The 13,883-nt window shown below is 44.6% G+C and overlaps 1 protein-coding gene across 1 annotated transcript in view; it reads left to right on the top strand.

Annotated features, from left to right (window-relative positions):
* EXOG (exo/endonuclease G) overlaps window positions 1-12,960 on the top strand; it is a 49,142-nt gene extending 36,182 nt beyond the window's left edge. The window contains exon 6 of the mRNA XM_030550012.1: window positions 12,091-12,960. Within this exon, the coding sequence (XP_030405872.1) occupies window positions 12,091-12,552 (462 nt within the window). The 3' untranslated portion in view covers window positions 12,553-12,960. The remainder of the gene's footprint in view (window positions 1-12,090) is intronic.
* Window positions 12,961-13,883: the final 923 nt, after the last annotated feature.

Here is a 13,883-nt window from a genome sequence, read left to right as displayed (position 1 = left end):
TCATAGGTGGAAAGAGCATGAGATGAAACTGAGGTTAAAGGCCATCATAGATGATCAGCATCAAGAGAAGATTGCATCAGAGTCTCTTTACTGGCAAAATGTTCTGAAAAGGCTCATTGCTATTATGAGAATGCTTGCTACCCAAAACCTAGCACTGTGTGGCACTTCAGATCAGCTGTATGTGCCAAACAGTGGAAATTTCCTTAAAACTGTGGAGCTGATGGCTGAGTTTGATGCTGCACTCCAGGAGCATCTAAGAAGAGTCACCACTCAAGAAATGTACACGCACTACTACCTTGGAAAAACAATTCAAAATGAGATCATACAGTTACTGGCAACAAAAGTCAAACAGGAGATTGTGGCAGATCTGAAGTCAACAAGATATTATTCTGTTATTCTGGACTGCACACCTGACATCAGCCATATGGAACAAATGACTTCAATAGTGCATTTTGTAACAACAACAGAACCTAGTGAAAATGTCCCTGCAGTGGTGACTGTCAGAGAGCATTTCCTAGAATTTATTGACATTGATGATACTACAGGAGCTGATATGACAAATGTGCTTCTTAAAAAGCTGGAAGATATGGGAATTGCAATAGCTGACATGAGAGATCAGGGCTATGATAATGGTGCCACCATGAGAGGAAAGAACAGAGGATTGCAGACACGGATCTGAGAGTTAAACCCTCAAGCTTTTTTTGTCCCATGCAGTTCTCATTAATTGAACTTGATGGTCAGTGATGCAGCATCAGCTTCTAGTGAGGCTGCTGAATATTTTATTGTAATTCAAAGCATCTATGTATTTTTCTCAGCATCCACTCATCAATGGCAAATTTTGAAGCAGCATCTGGGAACATCCTCTCTGACACTGAAACCACTGAGTGCCACACGATGGGAAAGTCGAGTCGAGACGACAAAGCCTATCAAACACCAAATAGGAAAGATAGATGATGCCATAGTTGCCATTATGGAGGATAATGCTATGACAGGAACTTTTCGCGGGAGAACAATGGCAATGGGAAATGGAATCACCAGAAACATACATAACTTCAAATTTCTGTGTGGCTTAGTGCAGTGGCATGACATACTGTTTGAAATAAATGTTGTAAGCAAGAGACTCCAAGGTGTTGATCTTGCTATATCTAGAGCAATGGAACAACTGGACAAAGCAAAGTCATACCTACAGTGTTACCGGTCAGATGAGGGATTTCAGAATGTTCTGAAGAGGGCACAGAAGTTGGCAGAGGAACTTCACACTGAAGCTATTTTCCCACCCATTCAAGAATACAAGAGTCACCGAAGAAGATGACATTTTGATTACGAGGCACAGGATAATCCCATAAGAGACCCCCAAACAACAATTCAAAGTTGAATTCTTTAACCAGGTGCTAGATCGTGCAATACAGTCAGTTGAAGAAAGTTTCATGCAGCTCAAGGAACACAGCAATATATTTGGGATGTTGTATGATGTTCCAAAACTCCTTACTATACCTGAAGATGACCTACACCAGCAATGCAGGGCACTAGAGACAGTGTTAACACATGATGATGTGCACGACTTTGATGCGAGTGATTTAGGTGATGAACTGAAAGCCCTTTCAAGATACATTTCAGCAAGATCAACTCCAAAGGCTGTTCTGAAATATATGTGCACAAATAAGATGACCACCCTCTTTCCAAATGCTTTTGTTGCTCTGCACATACTTCTAACACTTCCTGTAACAGTTGCCAGTGGAGAACACAGCTTCTCCAAGCTGAAGTTAATAAAAAAACATCTGCAGCCACAATGACACAGGAGAAGCTGGTCGGCTTTGCAACTATCTCGATAGAGCATGAGGTGGCCCAGACTGTGGATCTTCAGGAAGCAGTTCAAATCTTTGCAACCAAGAAGGCACGGAAAGCATCACTTGGATTATTCAAACAGATAAAAATGCCAGTGTTTACTATGCAGACAAGAAAAGTTACATTTACTGTTCAGACGTTTGAAAGTTAAGTGTTACTTAAATTTTTTGAACAAGGCATTTTAAGTTGTTAGTTCTCCTTTATTGGGGTAGGCAGCAGAGCAGTACCATGAGAGGAGTAGAACAGGAAGAAGGTAGAATTGAGACCTTTCACAGCTTTGGCCCAAGCGAGGGGGGATGGGAGTGTCGTTTGAGCTCCCCACCTCAGATGCCAAAATGTTGTGGGCCGGCCCTGCTCTGACCTGATAAAATTTTAAGGCAGGATCCTACTCATTTGTCTCAGGCTGCAGGTTTGTCGTAGTAAGTGAGGGTGAAAGTCACCAAGGTATCATGGTAACCATAAAAGCAGCAGAGAGTCCTGTGGCACCTTATAGACTAACAGACATTTTGGAGCATGAGCTTTCGTGGGTGAATACTCACTTCATCGGAGGCATTTGGAGTTCATGCTCCAAAACATCTGTTAGTCTATAAGGTGCCACAGGACTCTTTGCTGCTTTTACAGATCCAGGCTAACACGGCTACCCCTCTGATATTGTAACCATGTGACAAGTCATGGAAATCGCAGCAAAAACGGTGATTAAGTCATGGACATGCTTTGTAGCAGTTAGCAGAATCAGGTCTCTTAAATATTCTTCATAATAACCTCTTGGGTACTTCACTACTACACCTATTCAACTCCCCTTATCCTCCTCATAAAAGTGCAGATTTCTTTTTGTTAACCCTATCAGTATCAGATACCGAAGACAGATACATTTAACTTATTTATAAGTTTTCTATGGCCCTCTTCAGCCTAGTGTCTGAACATCTGAGAAATATGAATGAATTTAGCTTCACAAGACACCTGAATTATTACAAATGGGAAAATGAGGCACTGAATGATTACGTAACTTGGCCAAGATCACACCAAAAGCAGAACTCAGGAACAACACCCAGGTCTACTAAGTCCCAATGCAGTGACTGGATCACAGGACCATCCTTCCTATCGAAGTAGACAGGCTGAGTCCCATTCTGCTCCTTTTTGTGAAGAAGTATGGGTACTGATCCCCTGATTTTTACTCGTCTCCTGTGCTCTCTTCATTAAGTCTGTAAAACTGTTCACTGGCACATTCACTTGTTTGTATGTGAATATGCCCAAATGTCAAGAGTCACTGGCATTTTAAAAACTAGGATATTCATGACAGTCGTGACAAATGTCCAGCCTTAGTTATCATACAAATGTAAGTTTTGCACAGTCATTTGTGGAATCCAAATATGGTACTCCAGTGATTGTAGCTGTTAGGAATTTCAAAGTCTTGTGAAAACAACAAGCCTTTGTGTTGAAAACAGGTCTAATAATGCATCAGCGTGGGACAGTGCCATCTCAGTCATACCAACTAATCTTTTGCTGGTGAAACAGCAAGAATATTGAAAATCCAGGGCAAAAGTGAATGTGATAGGAAACTCCAAAGAGTGCCATGGGTCAGTGAACATTTTTATTAATCAGTGTTGATAGCAAAACTAATAGGAGCAACAAAGAGAAATGAGATGGGAAATTTGAGATTGCTATTCCCAATAATGAGGGAAACGTGAATACTGTGAAGGTTTAAAAAAGAGAATTTTAGTCGGATATATACAACAGCATTTTTGGTTATGAGAGTTGATTAAAAAAAACAAACTGTGATTCACAAGCTTCTTGGATCAACTTTTGGAGAAGATGAGACCTGTAAGCGTTCAAGGCTGAGGCAATCTCATGCGCTGTTCAGTTCTTTAATCTTAACAGGACCCCATAAGGTGTGGAAGCATGTGAACAGAAACAGACACTCAAAACACTGCTGTGTTTCCTGATTTGTATTAGTTCTGAATTATTATTAGTCACAAATACCATAAAAGAGCTACTGCTGTTTTCCATCCAGGACAGATCGCTGTTGCAAATGGTGATTGTTAAAAGATCATCCTCTGCCTGTGGAAAGACTAGCATAAATCAAAGAAGACATGTACACATGGATAATCTTAAACTGTTTTCTGTTGAGTTACAATCGGGGAATATGCTATCTGACTCAGGGATGCAAGTAGAGGAATGTGACAAGTTAAAATATTGTAGATCACTGTGGCCTGGTCTACACTACAAACTTAGGTCGACAGAAGATACCTTAAGTTGACTTAATAATGTATGAGTCTACACTACCAGGTTCCTGCCACAGATCTAAGTCACCTGTAACATCGACTTCTGTACTCGACCTCCATGAGTGGCATAGTGCTTGAGTCAATCTTGATGTATCAACAGAGAGGCAGTGTAGATACAACATTGTGTAATTCAACTTAATTGGCCTCAAGGAGGTGCCTCAAAATGCTCTGCTGTGACCGCTCTGGAGATCGTTTTCAGCTCCACTGCACAGCAGCCAGGTACACATGAAACAGCCCCTCCCCTGGTAAAGCCCAGGAACTTTTGAATTCCCATTTCCTGTTTGATGAGCGTGGAGTGCTGTCCAGAACAGCTGATCATGGAAACTCAATGCCCCAGATGTGCTCCAGCCTGGAGTACACAGGAGGTGGTTGATCTTATTGCTGTGTGGGGAAAAGAATCTGCACAGAAATGCTGCAAAAGAAATGCTGACGTCTATGCAAAGATCGCACAGGGCATGGGGGAGAAGGGCTACACCAGGGACACGCAGCAGTGCAGCATAAAAATAAAAGAACTTTGGCAAGCATATCAGAAGACAAGAGAGGCGAACAGTTCTGGGTCTGCCCTACAGACATGCCACTTTTACAATGAGCTGCATGCAATTCTGAACAGCAACCCCAACACTACCCCCAATGCAGCGTGGACACCTTCCAGGAGTCTGAGTATTGGGCCACTGCAGGCAACAATGAGGAGGACATTCTGGAAGAGGAGGAGAATGGGAGACAGGCGAGTGATGAATCCATTCTCCCCGACAGCCAGGAGCTGTTTTTAGCCCCGGGCCCAGCGAGTCACAGGACAGAGTAGTGGCCGAGCATGATGCTGGGAAGGCACCTCTGGTGAGTACACATTTCCAATCAAAGTGTAGGGGTTACATGCTATTATATTTTATGTTTAATCTGAACAAAAAATGAGGTGCAGTGGGTATCTGCTTCCCGGTGGCTACTCCAGCTACGCAGAGTGCGCTCCCCAGAAAAGCCTGTTGACATGCACAGAGATGGCCCTGGAATCCTCCATGGAGATCTCTAGGAAACTTAACAGAAGGTTTCTGGGAAGGGCTGGCTTATTTCTTCCACCATGGTAGATCACTTTCCCCCACCACTACAGTGGTGTCATTGCTGGCATCACTGTGGTACGCAGCATAAGGACTAGTTCTGTACCCAGGTGCTTGCAGCATCTGCTCCCTTACCGCCTCTGTTACCCTTAGGAGACTGATATCACATAGGGTCACCTAGGGGAAACGGGGGAAGTTCTCATTACAAGTGGTCATAGTGCAAACAGTAGAGTATTTGATCCACCCCCACACCTCCCCCCAGGGAATTCTGGGTCCCTCTTCCACGCTTTCCCTAAAGTGCCATGGCTTTGGTTGACATGGATTGGAGTGTCGTACCAGCAGTGTTAAGGGAAGGGGGGGATGCACCCCCTTACATCTGCCTGGAAAAAAGACAGCAATTTGGGAGTCTTAATGGTGGTCCCTGTTGCTGGGGAAGGGGGCATTGTCCAGCTGTGCTCCCAATGTGGGTATGTCAGAAGTTGCAGCACAAGGCCTGTCGCCCATGCCACAGGGCTATACTCACCATGGCTGGAAAAGCAAACTGACTCATTGAATAGCCAGGACTTCTGATTATGTTCTGGCTTGCACTGAAGTGTAATAAGGGGAGGGTTTTCTTTAAATAGCAACTTTGCACTAGACTGAGGGTATGCGCTGACAATGGTTGCCTTGTGCTTTGCATGCTTTACAAAGGAAATCTTGTCCTTCAGCACATCCTCCACACCGGGAGAGAGGCTTTCAGAGATTAAAAGGCAGAAAAAGAGTACATGGGATGACATGCTCAGCGAGATAATGAATACCTCCAGGACAGCTGAGAAGGAGCCTGGAGAATGGAGGATTTCACTCTCTGAGAAACTGGACATAGATGTGGAGAGCAGGAGAGCATCCCAGGAGCATGAGCGTGCCATGCAGGAGGAGATGCTGAAGATTATGAAGGACCAGTCAGACATATTGAGGCGTCTGATTTGAGCTTCAAGAAAAGCAGCTTGAAGCTAGACTTCCTCTGCAACCCCTGCAGAACTGCCTGCAAGAATCGCCCTGCTCCCCCAAACATTCTGGGGAGTGGGGGAGAAAGCAGGAAGTTCAGTATCCCTTCCACTCAACCCTGTGGGTGGGTACAAGAAGCAGAAGGCACCCATTCTGAGACCTTTGGTGGTCAAGAAGACCGTGCTTTCAAAATCAAGCTGACTTTTTTTCTCCCCTCCCAATTTTATAAGCCCATTTGCCCAAGGTTCACTTATTTTTCTGTTATTTCAGTTTTTGTGTGTGTAAAATAAAAGTAAACATTTCAAGAAAGAAATGTTCTTTACTGATTCCAGTCATGGGGAATGGGGGGTTACAGGGAAACCCATGTAATGGAGGGGATGGTTTGGGAAGGCACAATGCAGATAAGCGGCACACATTACCGTGGCTCTTTACTGAAATGGGTGTGCAGAGCCCCTTGATGTGCTCTTATTGTCCTGGTATCTTGCTGCTCAGAATTAGCTGCCAACCTATCTGCCTCGACCCCAGCAGAACTTTTTTCCCTTTGTCTCATAGATATTTTGGAGCACACAGCATGCACAATAACAATGGGGATATTGCTTTCACTGTGGTCTAACCTGGTAAGCAAACTGCACCAGCGACCCTTTAAACATTCAAAGGCGCATTCCACCACCATTCTGCACTTGCTCACACTATTGTTGAACCACTCCTTACTGCTGTCCAGATGACCAATGTACGACCTCATGAGCCATGGGAGCATGGGGCAGGCTTGGTTTCCCGGGATCACGACTGGTATTTCAGTGTCATCAATGGTTATTTTGTGGTCTGGAAAAAAAGTCCCTGCTTGCAGCTTTCTGAACAAACCTGTTTTCTTAAAGATGCTCTCATGCATCTTTCCTGACCATCTCGCATTAATGTTGCTGAAACACCCCCTGTGATCCACCAGCACTTGCAACATAATTGAAAAGTTTATGTACTCTTTGGAGCGCTGGTCTGGTGCCAAGATAGGTATATATGTGCCATCTGTTGCCCCACTGCAGTTAGGAAACCCCATCGCAGCAAAACCATCATCTGTGTCCTGTACATTGCCCAGAGTCACTACCCTTCCTAGCAGAAGTTGATTAATGGCCCCGTACACTTGGATCACAGCAGCTCCTACAGTGGATTTACCAACTCTGAATTGATTCACCACAGACCGGTAACAGTCTGGCATCGCAAGCTTCCATAGAGCGATCGCCACTCGCTTCTTCACTGTCAGAGCAGCTCTCATTTTAGTGTTGTTGCACTTTGGGGCTGCAGAAAGCTCTGCGCAAAGTTCCTGGAAGGTGGCCTTCCACATTCAAAAGTTCTGCAGCCACTGCTCATCATCCCACCAGTCACTGCTTGTTTTCTGGACCAGAAACGGCGCTTCACCGTGTTCAGTTGATGCACACCTGCCAGTAGCACGTGGGAATTGTTTTGTTCTATGGCTTGCAGCACGGCTGCGTGCGTGACATTGCAATGTTCCACGCTGCGTCACCTGTCTTGGCTCTGGAAATACTGAGGATAAGGTGCGAGGTGTTTATAATGCTCACAAGAGCACACAGCTGAGCAGGGTCCGTGCTTCTCAGGCTATTGCGTATGTGCTGCTAAAACCTTTGAAAAAAGGTGCAAAAAAACCATGCGTCATTTGCCATTGATATCAGGGGAGGGAGGAAAGTGCATCATGGGAGGCCAAAGCCATGTTGTCATTCCCCCCTCACCCTCCGCAACAATGTTTTGGTTCCATGAGGCTTTGCAAGCCCTTCCTCAAACCCCATTGCTACCCACAGTGCACTGCTCTGCGCATCGATGCAAGCGCTGCTAGTGAGTACGTACTCCACTGAGACAGTGAGCGTGGTGTGGACACACATGATTGACTTAATGTGGAGGCTTGATGTCGACTTACATTAAATCGACTTAACTTTGTAGTGTAGACTTGCCTTGTGCTTCTGACTGTTGCCGCAGTTACACAAGACACTCCACAGGGTGGCAATAGAAAATGAACTGATCATGTGCTTTTCTGTTATTCCTGTTCAAACTTTACTCTCTCTGCAGAACCATACTTTACCCCACTTGCTGACTATTCAGCTGTGCGTATGTGTATTGGGCAACCTATAGAATCATACACAGTATTCTTTTACAGCCTCTTTCATATAAAGGCAAGTAATAGTGTGTATGACAGGGCAGGTACTTGTGCAGAACCGGGTAATGATGGAGATAGGTAAGATTCTTCTTGTGGCTATGTTTTTCAACAGATCATTTTTATTATACAATGCAGTATACGTGCGCAGCATTTTACGAGCAAATACCACTAGTATCAGCCATCATGAAAAGTCATGTATTGTGTGCATGTTGAATTAAACCCGTGTATTAACATTGCCATTATGGCTCACTCCAAGAGTCACACTCTGTCATTGTAGCATTCACTGTTGGGTCACTTTTGCTGCCAGTAGTACCTGCAATACAAGAGTGTATGGTCAGTATAGGCTTTATTCTCCACAAGACTTTTCTTATAAAGAAACATATTTGCAAAGACATGCATCCCCTCCCCACAAGTGTCCCTAAAAAAGAGTGCTTACAAACTGCTGGAAGGGACTGGGATAGAAGCTTTACACCTATTCTGGATAGCATAAGAGGACTGTTTTGGACTGTGCTGAAACCTGTCATGGGGAAAAAAGCATTGGAACAGTGTTTTATTCACGGTGGGTGAAATTCACACCGATGCACAGGGCTAGCACATAGTCTGTGTACCACTTCAGTTTCCGTGGAACCCACAAAGCAGTGCATAGGCCTCATGCCGGTCACTTCCTGCAGAGGATTGAATTTCACCTAGAATGAACAACACTGTTCATTTTACAGTTCAATTTGAATCTATCAGATAAAGCACTGGGGTTGGGGGTAGTGGTAATTTTTAATGTAGATTTTAAAATTACCTGCACATCAATCACTTTTGATTAAGCTCTTCATGCCTGGGAGGTGTCAGTCTGGCTTCACGGACTCTAAATGCTAAATGCAAAGCGATTTGAAGCTTAAGAGCTCCGACTCTCTAGGATCAAGACATCTGTCCTCATTGAAAGGGAATTTAGTGTAAGGTATTTTGGGGATTGCTTTTCCTGGCGCTGTCTTCCTGAGTTATCTGCATAGGGCGGGTTTTATTTGGGAAAGGGTTGGGGGCAAAGGGAAGATTACTTGTAGACTGCAGTATGTCTTCACCTGCTGCTAAGTTGTTACCATTAGGAAACCCTCTAAAGAGGAGAGGAATGCTTGCTGTTATGATAATATTGATAATGTAAACTAAAGAAAATTGAGATCACGATCTGTATGGAGAGATACAGAGAGAGGAGCCATGAAGTTGTTGCCAAGTAACTGCACCCAAAAGGAAAACTCTGTAGTTATGATTTCCATTTCCTTTCTCCTAAGGGCAGGGTGGTTTCTTTCTAACTCACTGGGCTTTAAGGGTTTTAATTATTACAACAGGATGTGAAGAACTGTTTCAAACACTAAAAGAATCCACCACCATAGTGCTAGCAAAAACCTAAATGAGTTAAATATTGGAACAGACTGAACTGAACTTTGACTACTTCAGTAGCCATTGGCAAGTTTGGGTTTTAAAAATGTATTATCTTGCGCAAAAGTGCTCAATATTATCCCACTAAAATATATTGAGATGATGATTATTCTGTAACTGAATTATACTGAATATCCGCCAAGCCAAAGTATATTTCAGCCATTACCTCGACTTAAAAATGCTTGTAATTAATTGGATCAATCACAGGAGTGAAATAGATAGATAGATAAAATATGACCCAAAAAAAATCAGCCATGCCACAAAGATATAAAGAAATGAAAATGTACTGCCAGTGTCTTTGTTTTTGCAAATATTGTAAACCAAGAATACAGTGTTTCACTTCTGGATTTTGTGCATACACACAGACATCTTCATAGTTCATGTTAAATAATCTACCTCATTTTCTTGTTTGCCATTGTAATTGTATTTTTAAAATATAATGATATACAAAGGGTTAAACAGAACTCAAATCTGCTAGACATAAGCCATGCTGTACTTTCTTGACTGACTGTGTGTTCTGTCCACATGCCAGATAAACATCATAGCAAAGAAAAGGGTCCTAGTAAAATGCCCACCTGAACGTAATTTATTTGAATAGTTCATTTTCCTGGCAATGGGAACATTCAGTCCCTCACTGACTGCGTCTCCTGCCAGCTGGATATGTGGCACAGGAAGGGCTCTCAGCTGTAAGGGTAGCCCTCTGTGTATGGATGTGTGTGAACATGTTACAGGCTTCAAATGAATTCAGAGCCCTGAGGTCACAGACAGCAGAAGCTCACCCCGGCGCTCTTTAAAACTCCCCACGTGTTTTTTGAAATGCGTTTTCCTGATTGCTCACCTTAGTGAGCCCACCTCCGCGCACACCTTTGCTATTTGCATTTGGCTGTACCGCCGTGCTGGCTGTATGAGCGGAGAGCTACTAGACACACTTCTGCCTGGAGCAGGCAAGAAGTATTGGCTCTCCTGGGACTATGGCAGGGGTGGCCCAACTTTTTGGCCCGAGGGCCATACTGGGTTCCCAAACTGTATGGAGGGCTGGGTAGGGAAGGCTGTGCCTCCCTAAGCAGCCTGGCCCCTTCCCTCATCCGCCCCCTCCCTCTTCCCGCCCCCTGACTGCCGCCCTCAGAACCTACCCTGCTCCTTGTCCCCTGACTGCCCTGTCCTGGGACCCCCACCCCAACTGCCCCCCGAGGACCCTATCTCCTATCTAACTCCCCATCCAATCCCCCTGTCCCCTGACTGCCCCAATCCTAATCCAAACCCCCGCCCTCTGACAGTCCAACTGCTCCCTGTCCCCTGACTGCCCCCCGGGACCTCCTGCCCCTTATTCAACCCCCCCGTATTCAACCCCCCCAGCAGGAGCTCGCATCCCTGCTGCCCAGAGTGCTGGCAGCACAGCAAGCTGAAGCTGCTGGGGAGGGGGACAGCAGGATGGGCTGGGGACTAGCCTCCGCATCTAGGAGCTCATGGGCCAGGCAGGATGGTCCCGCGGGCTGGATGTGGCCTGCGGGCCGTAGTTTGCCCACCTCTGGCCTATGGGGAGAAGAGGTTGTGCAAGCACACCTAAGGAACAGCTGTAGAAACATCGACGTCTATGAGCAGATCGTATGGAGAATGTTGGCAAAGGGGCATGACAGAGCTCAGCAGCAGTGCTGCATGAAAGCAAAGAAACTATTCCAGGCATACCAGATAGTTCTGGCGAGTGGAAATGTAAGTCCTGATTTGATCCTTTCTCCTTTTGCTTTGCTGGCTTGTGTTACATTAATTGAATTGTATTGTTGTATAAATGGGGTACTTACTAATGCTGTATCCTAGATTTTTGATGTTTCATATACAGTATATGAGATCCAATCCTCACTTTAAAAATAATCCACTCAGCATGGCTGATGGTAAAAAGGAAATAATCTGCACAGTCGGGAATACAGATCATCAGCTTCTGTAGATGTTTGTTGCCTCTGCAGTCCTATACAAGTTAGAATCCTCTTTGTTTTTAAGTGTAATGGAAAATCAGTTGTACAGGGTTTGCATTGGGATGTCAGGATGAGAGGGACCAATACAATGTTCTGGAAAAAATCTTCAAACAACCAAATGTCCGTGTAGCTTCCTCCAGTGTGTTCTCTGCCATGTTTCTGTGTCTCTGCTCACCAGTGAGGATGGGGCTGTGTTGAGAGTTACAAAGCAATTGATACAGAGGGAGCATACTGTAGTCCAGTATAGCTTTCATGATCTCCTTGGTGCTTAGCTATGCATTGTGTGCTGATCGTAGCTCGTTTTCAGATGTAGTAGGATTAGGCCTAATTTCTGATTCAGACGTGTATCTCTAATGTAACTGTTTTGTTGTTAGGTAATCGGCCAGGGCGATGTGGCTGTGCCATCACATCTCTACAAGGTGATTCTCGCCAGGCGAAGCAGAATGTCCTCGGAGCCCCTGGTGCTGGGCGCTTTTGTGGTGCCCAACGATCCCATAGGCTTCAGTCACCAACTACCTGAATTTCAAGTGCATATTGAAGACCTGGAGAAAATGTCAGGATTGGTTTTCTTCCCCCAAGTGGACAAAACCAAAGATGTTAAAAATATCTGTGATGTAGACACCTGTAAACTGATAGGGTTTGATGAGTTCACGTTGTACATCACCGCCCGGAAAGTTCACAGTGCCAGAACACTGCACAGGCTGGAAAAGGTCATGTCAGAGTTAAGGGAGACAGGAATTGAGCCTGATGAATATCTAATGAAGCTTTACAAGAAGAAGGAGGAAGAACTAGTGCAGCAAAAGCAAATGGAAGCTAGAGAAGGGAGAGCTGGTTGAGAAAATATATTTGGAATGTTATACTCTCAGAAAGGAGGCACGTGCGCACACTCCGTTTGGATTTCATGATTTGGCCATTTAAAAAAAAATGTGGAAACAGTTAGAAGTTTGCCTTCAGGGTAACGTTCATTCTCTTGTAACATGATGTATGTATGATTTGCTACAGTACTGTGTGGGAAATGAAAATGACCCTTTCCTGGCATGACTGGATTATAGGGCCTCTGAAAAAGGCTTTGTACTATTTTCTAAACCAGACGTCAGAATTGGGGTCTGCATGGAATCCCTTCTAGGAATATTATAAAAATAGACAGTGGACACCTTGGGAGTATAACTGGAATCTGTCTAAATGTAACTGACCCTACACATGTATTTTAATACAAAGCTGTAGAATAAATGGTGTTACTGTGAGGTGGGGTTTTTTTGTTTTGTTTTTTTAATTAAAGAAATGCTGATGTGAATTTTTTCTTTTACTAATCAGTAAATCTCTCACTGACTTCAGTGAGGCCAAAATTTCTCCCATTCATTTTGTTAAGTATAACGAAATGCATAGTGCCTCACAACACAACAAGCTACCACACCTCACCTCTCCAGGTCCAAGAGGCAGCAGAGTGCCTGGCCTGGAATCCCCTTAGGGGCCTTGGAAACACACAGCCCAGCAGGATATTGGATTCCATTGATAAGGGGAGTAGCTAGACAGACCTACCTGAACTGCGGTGATCAGGGTTCAGGATGGGTCTTACCATCAAAATAGAGCCACAGGAAAGGCAGAGGCCTCACAGCTGTGTGTAAAGGAGGGTTCTTTCTGGAGGAAGCAGTTTGCTCCACCCGTCAGGATAGGCCGCTCACTCATTTTTGTTTCAGTATAAATGTAAATCTGCACTTACCCTATCTAATGGGTAATAGAGAAGCACCTACTAGTAGCAGGAGGTGTCTGTTATTTTTGTGGATCCAGGCTCCTATTCATTATTATTCACCCCTACCTGGCGGGTGTGTGAAGTGGAAGTACGAATTCAGGGACAGAGTGTGGTTTAATTTCATTCCTAACAAGTAGCATAGCTGTAGCACATACTTTCTTATGGGAGCAAGCTGCACAGAGCATCCACTCTATTTCAGCACTTACTCCTGGTCTTACATACCCCCTTGAATTTCTGCAGGGCCCACTTAGCACTTTTCTGGTCAAAGGGCTCACCATGTGGAATCTGCTCCTAGGATTTTCAACTCCATCTGAGTGCAGTTGCTGCTCTTAGATTCCCCACTGAAGCATGCAGGACAGGGGACCATAAGGCCCTGGGTAAATAGCTAGTTCTGGCCGAGCAAAAACACATCCCTGT

The sequence above is a fragment of the Gopherus evgoodei genome, chromosome 2 (assembly GCF_007399415.2).
Source record: "Gopherus evgoodei ecotype Sinaloan lineage chromosome 2, rGopEvg1_v1.p, whole genome shotgun sequence".
NCBI lineage: Eukaryota > Metazoa > Chordata > Testudines > Testudinidae > Gopherus > Gopherus evgoodei.
Note: the sequence above shows the minus strand (reverse complement) of the source record. Positions and strands in the feature narration are given on the sequence as shown.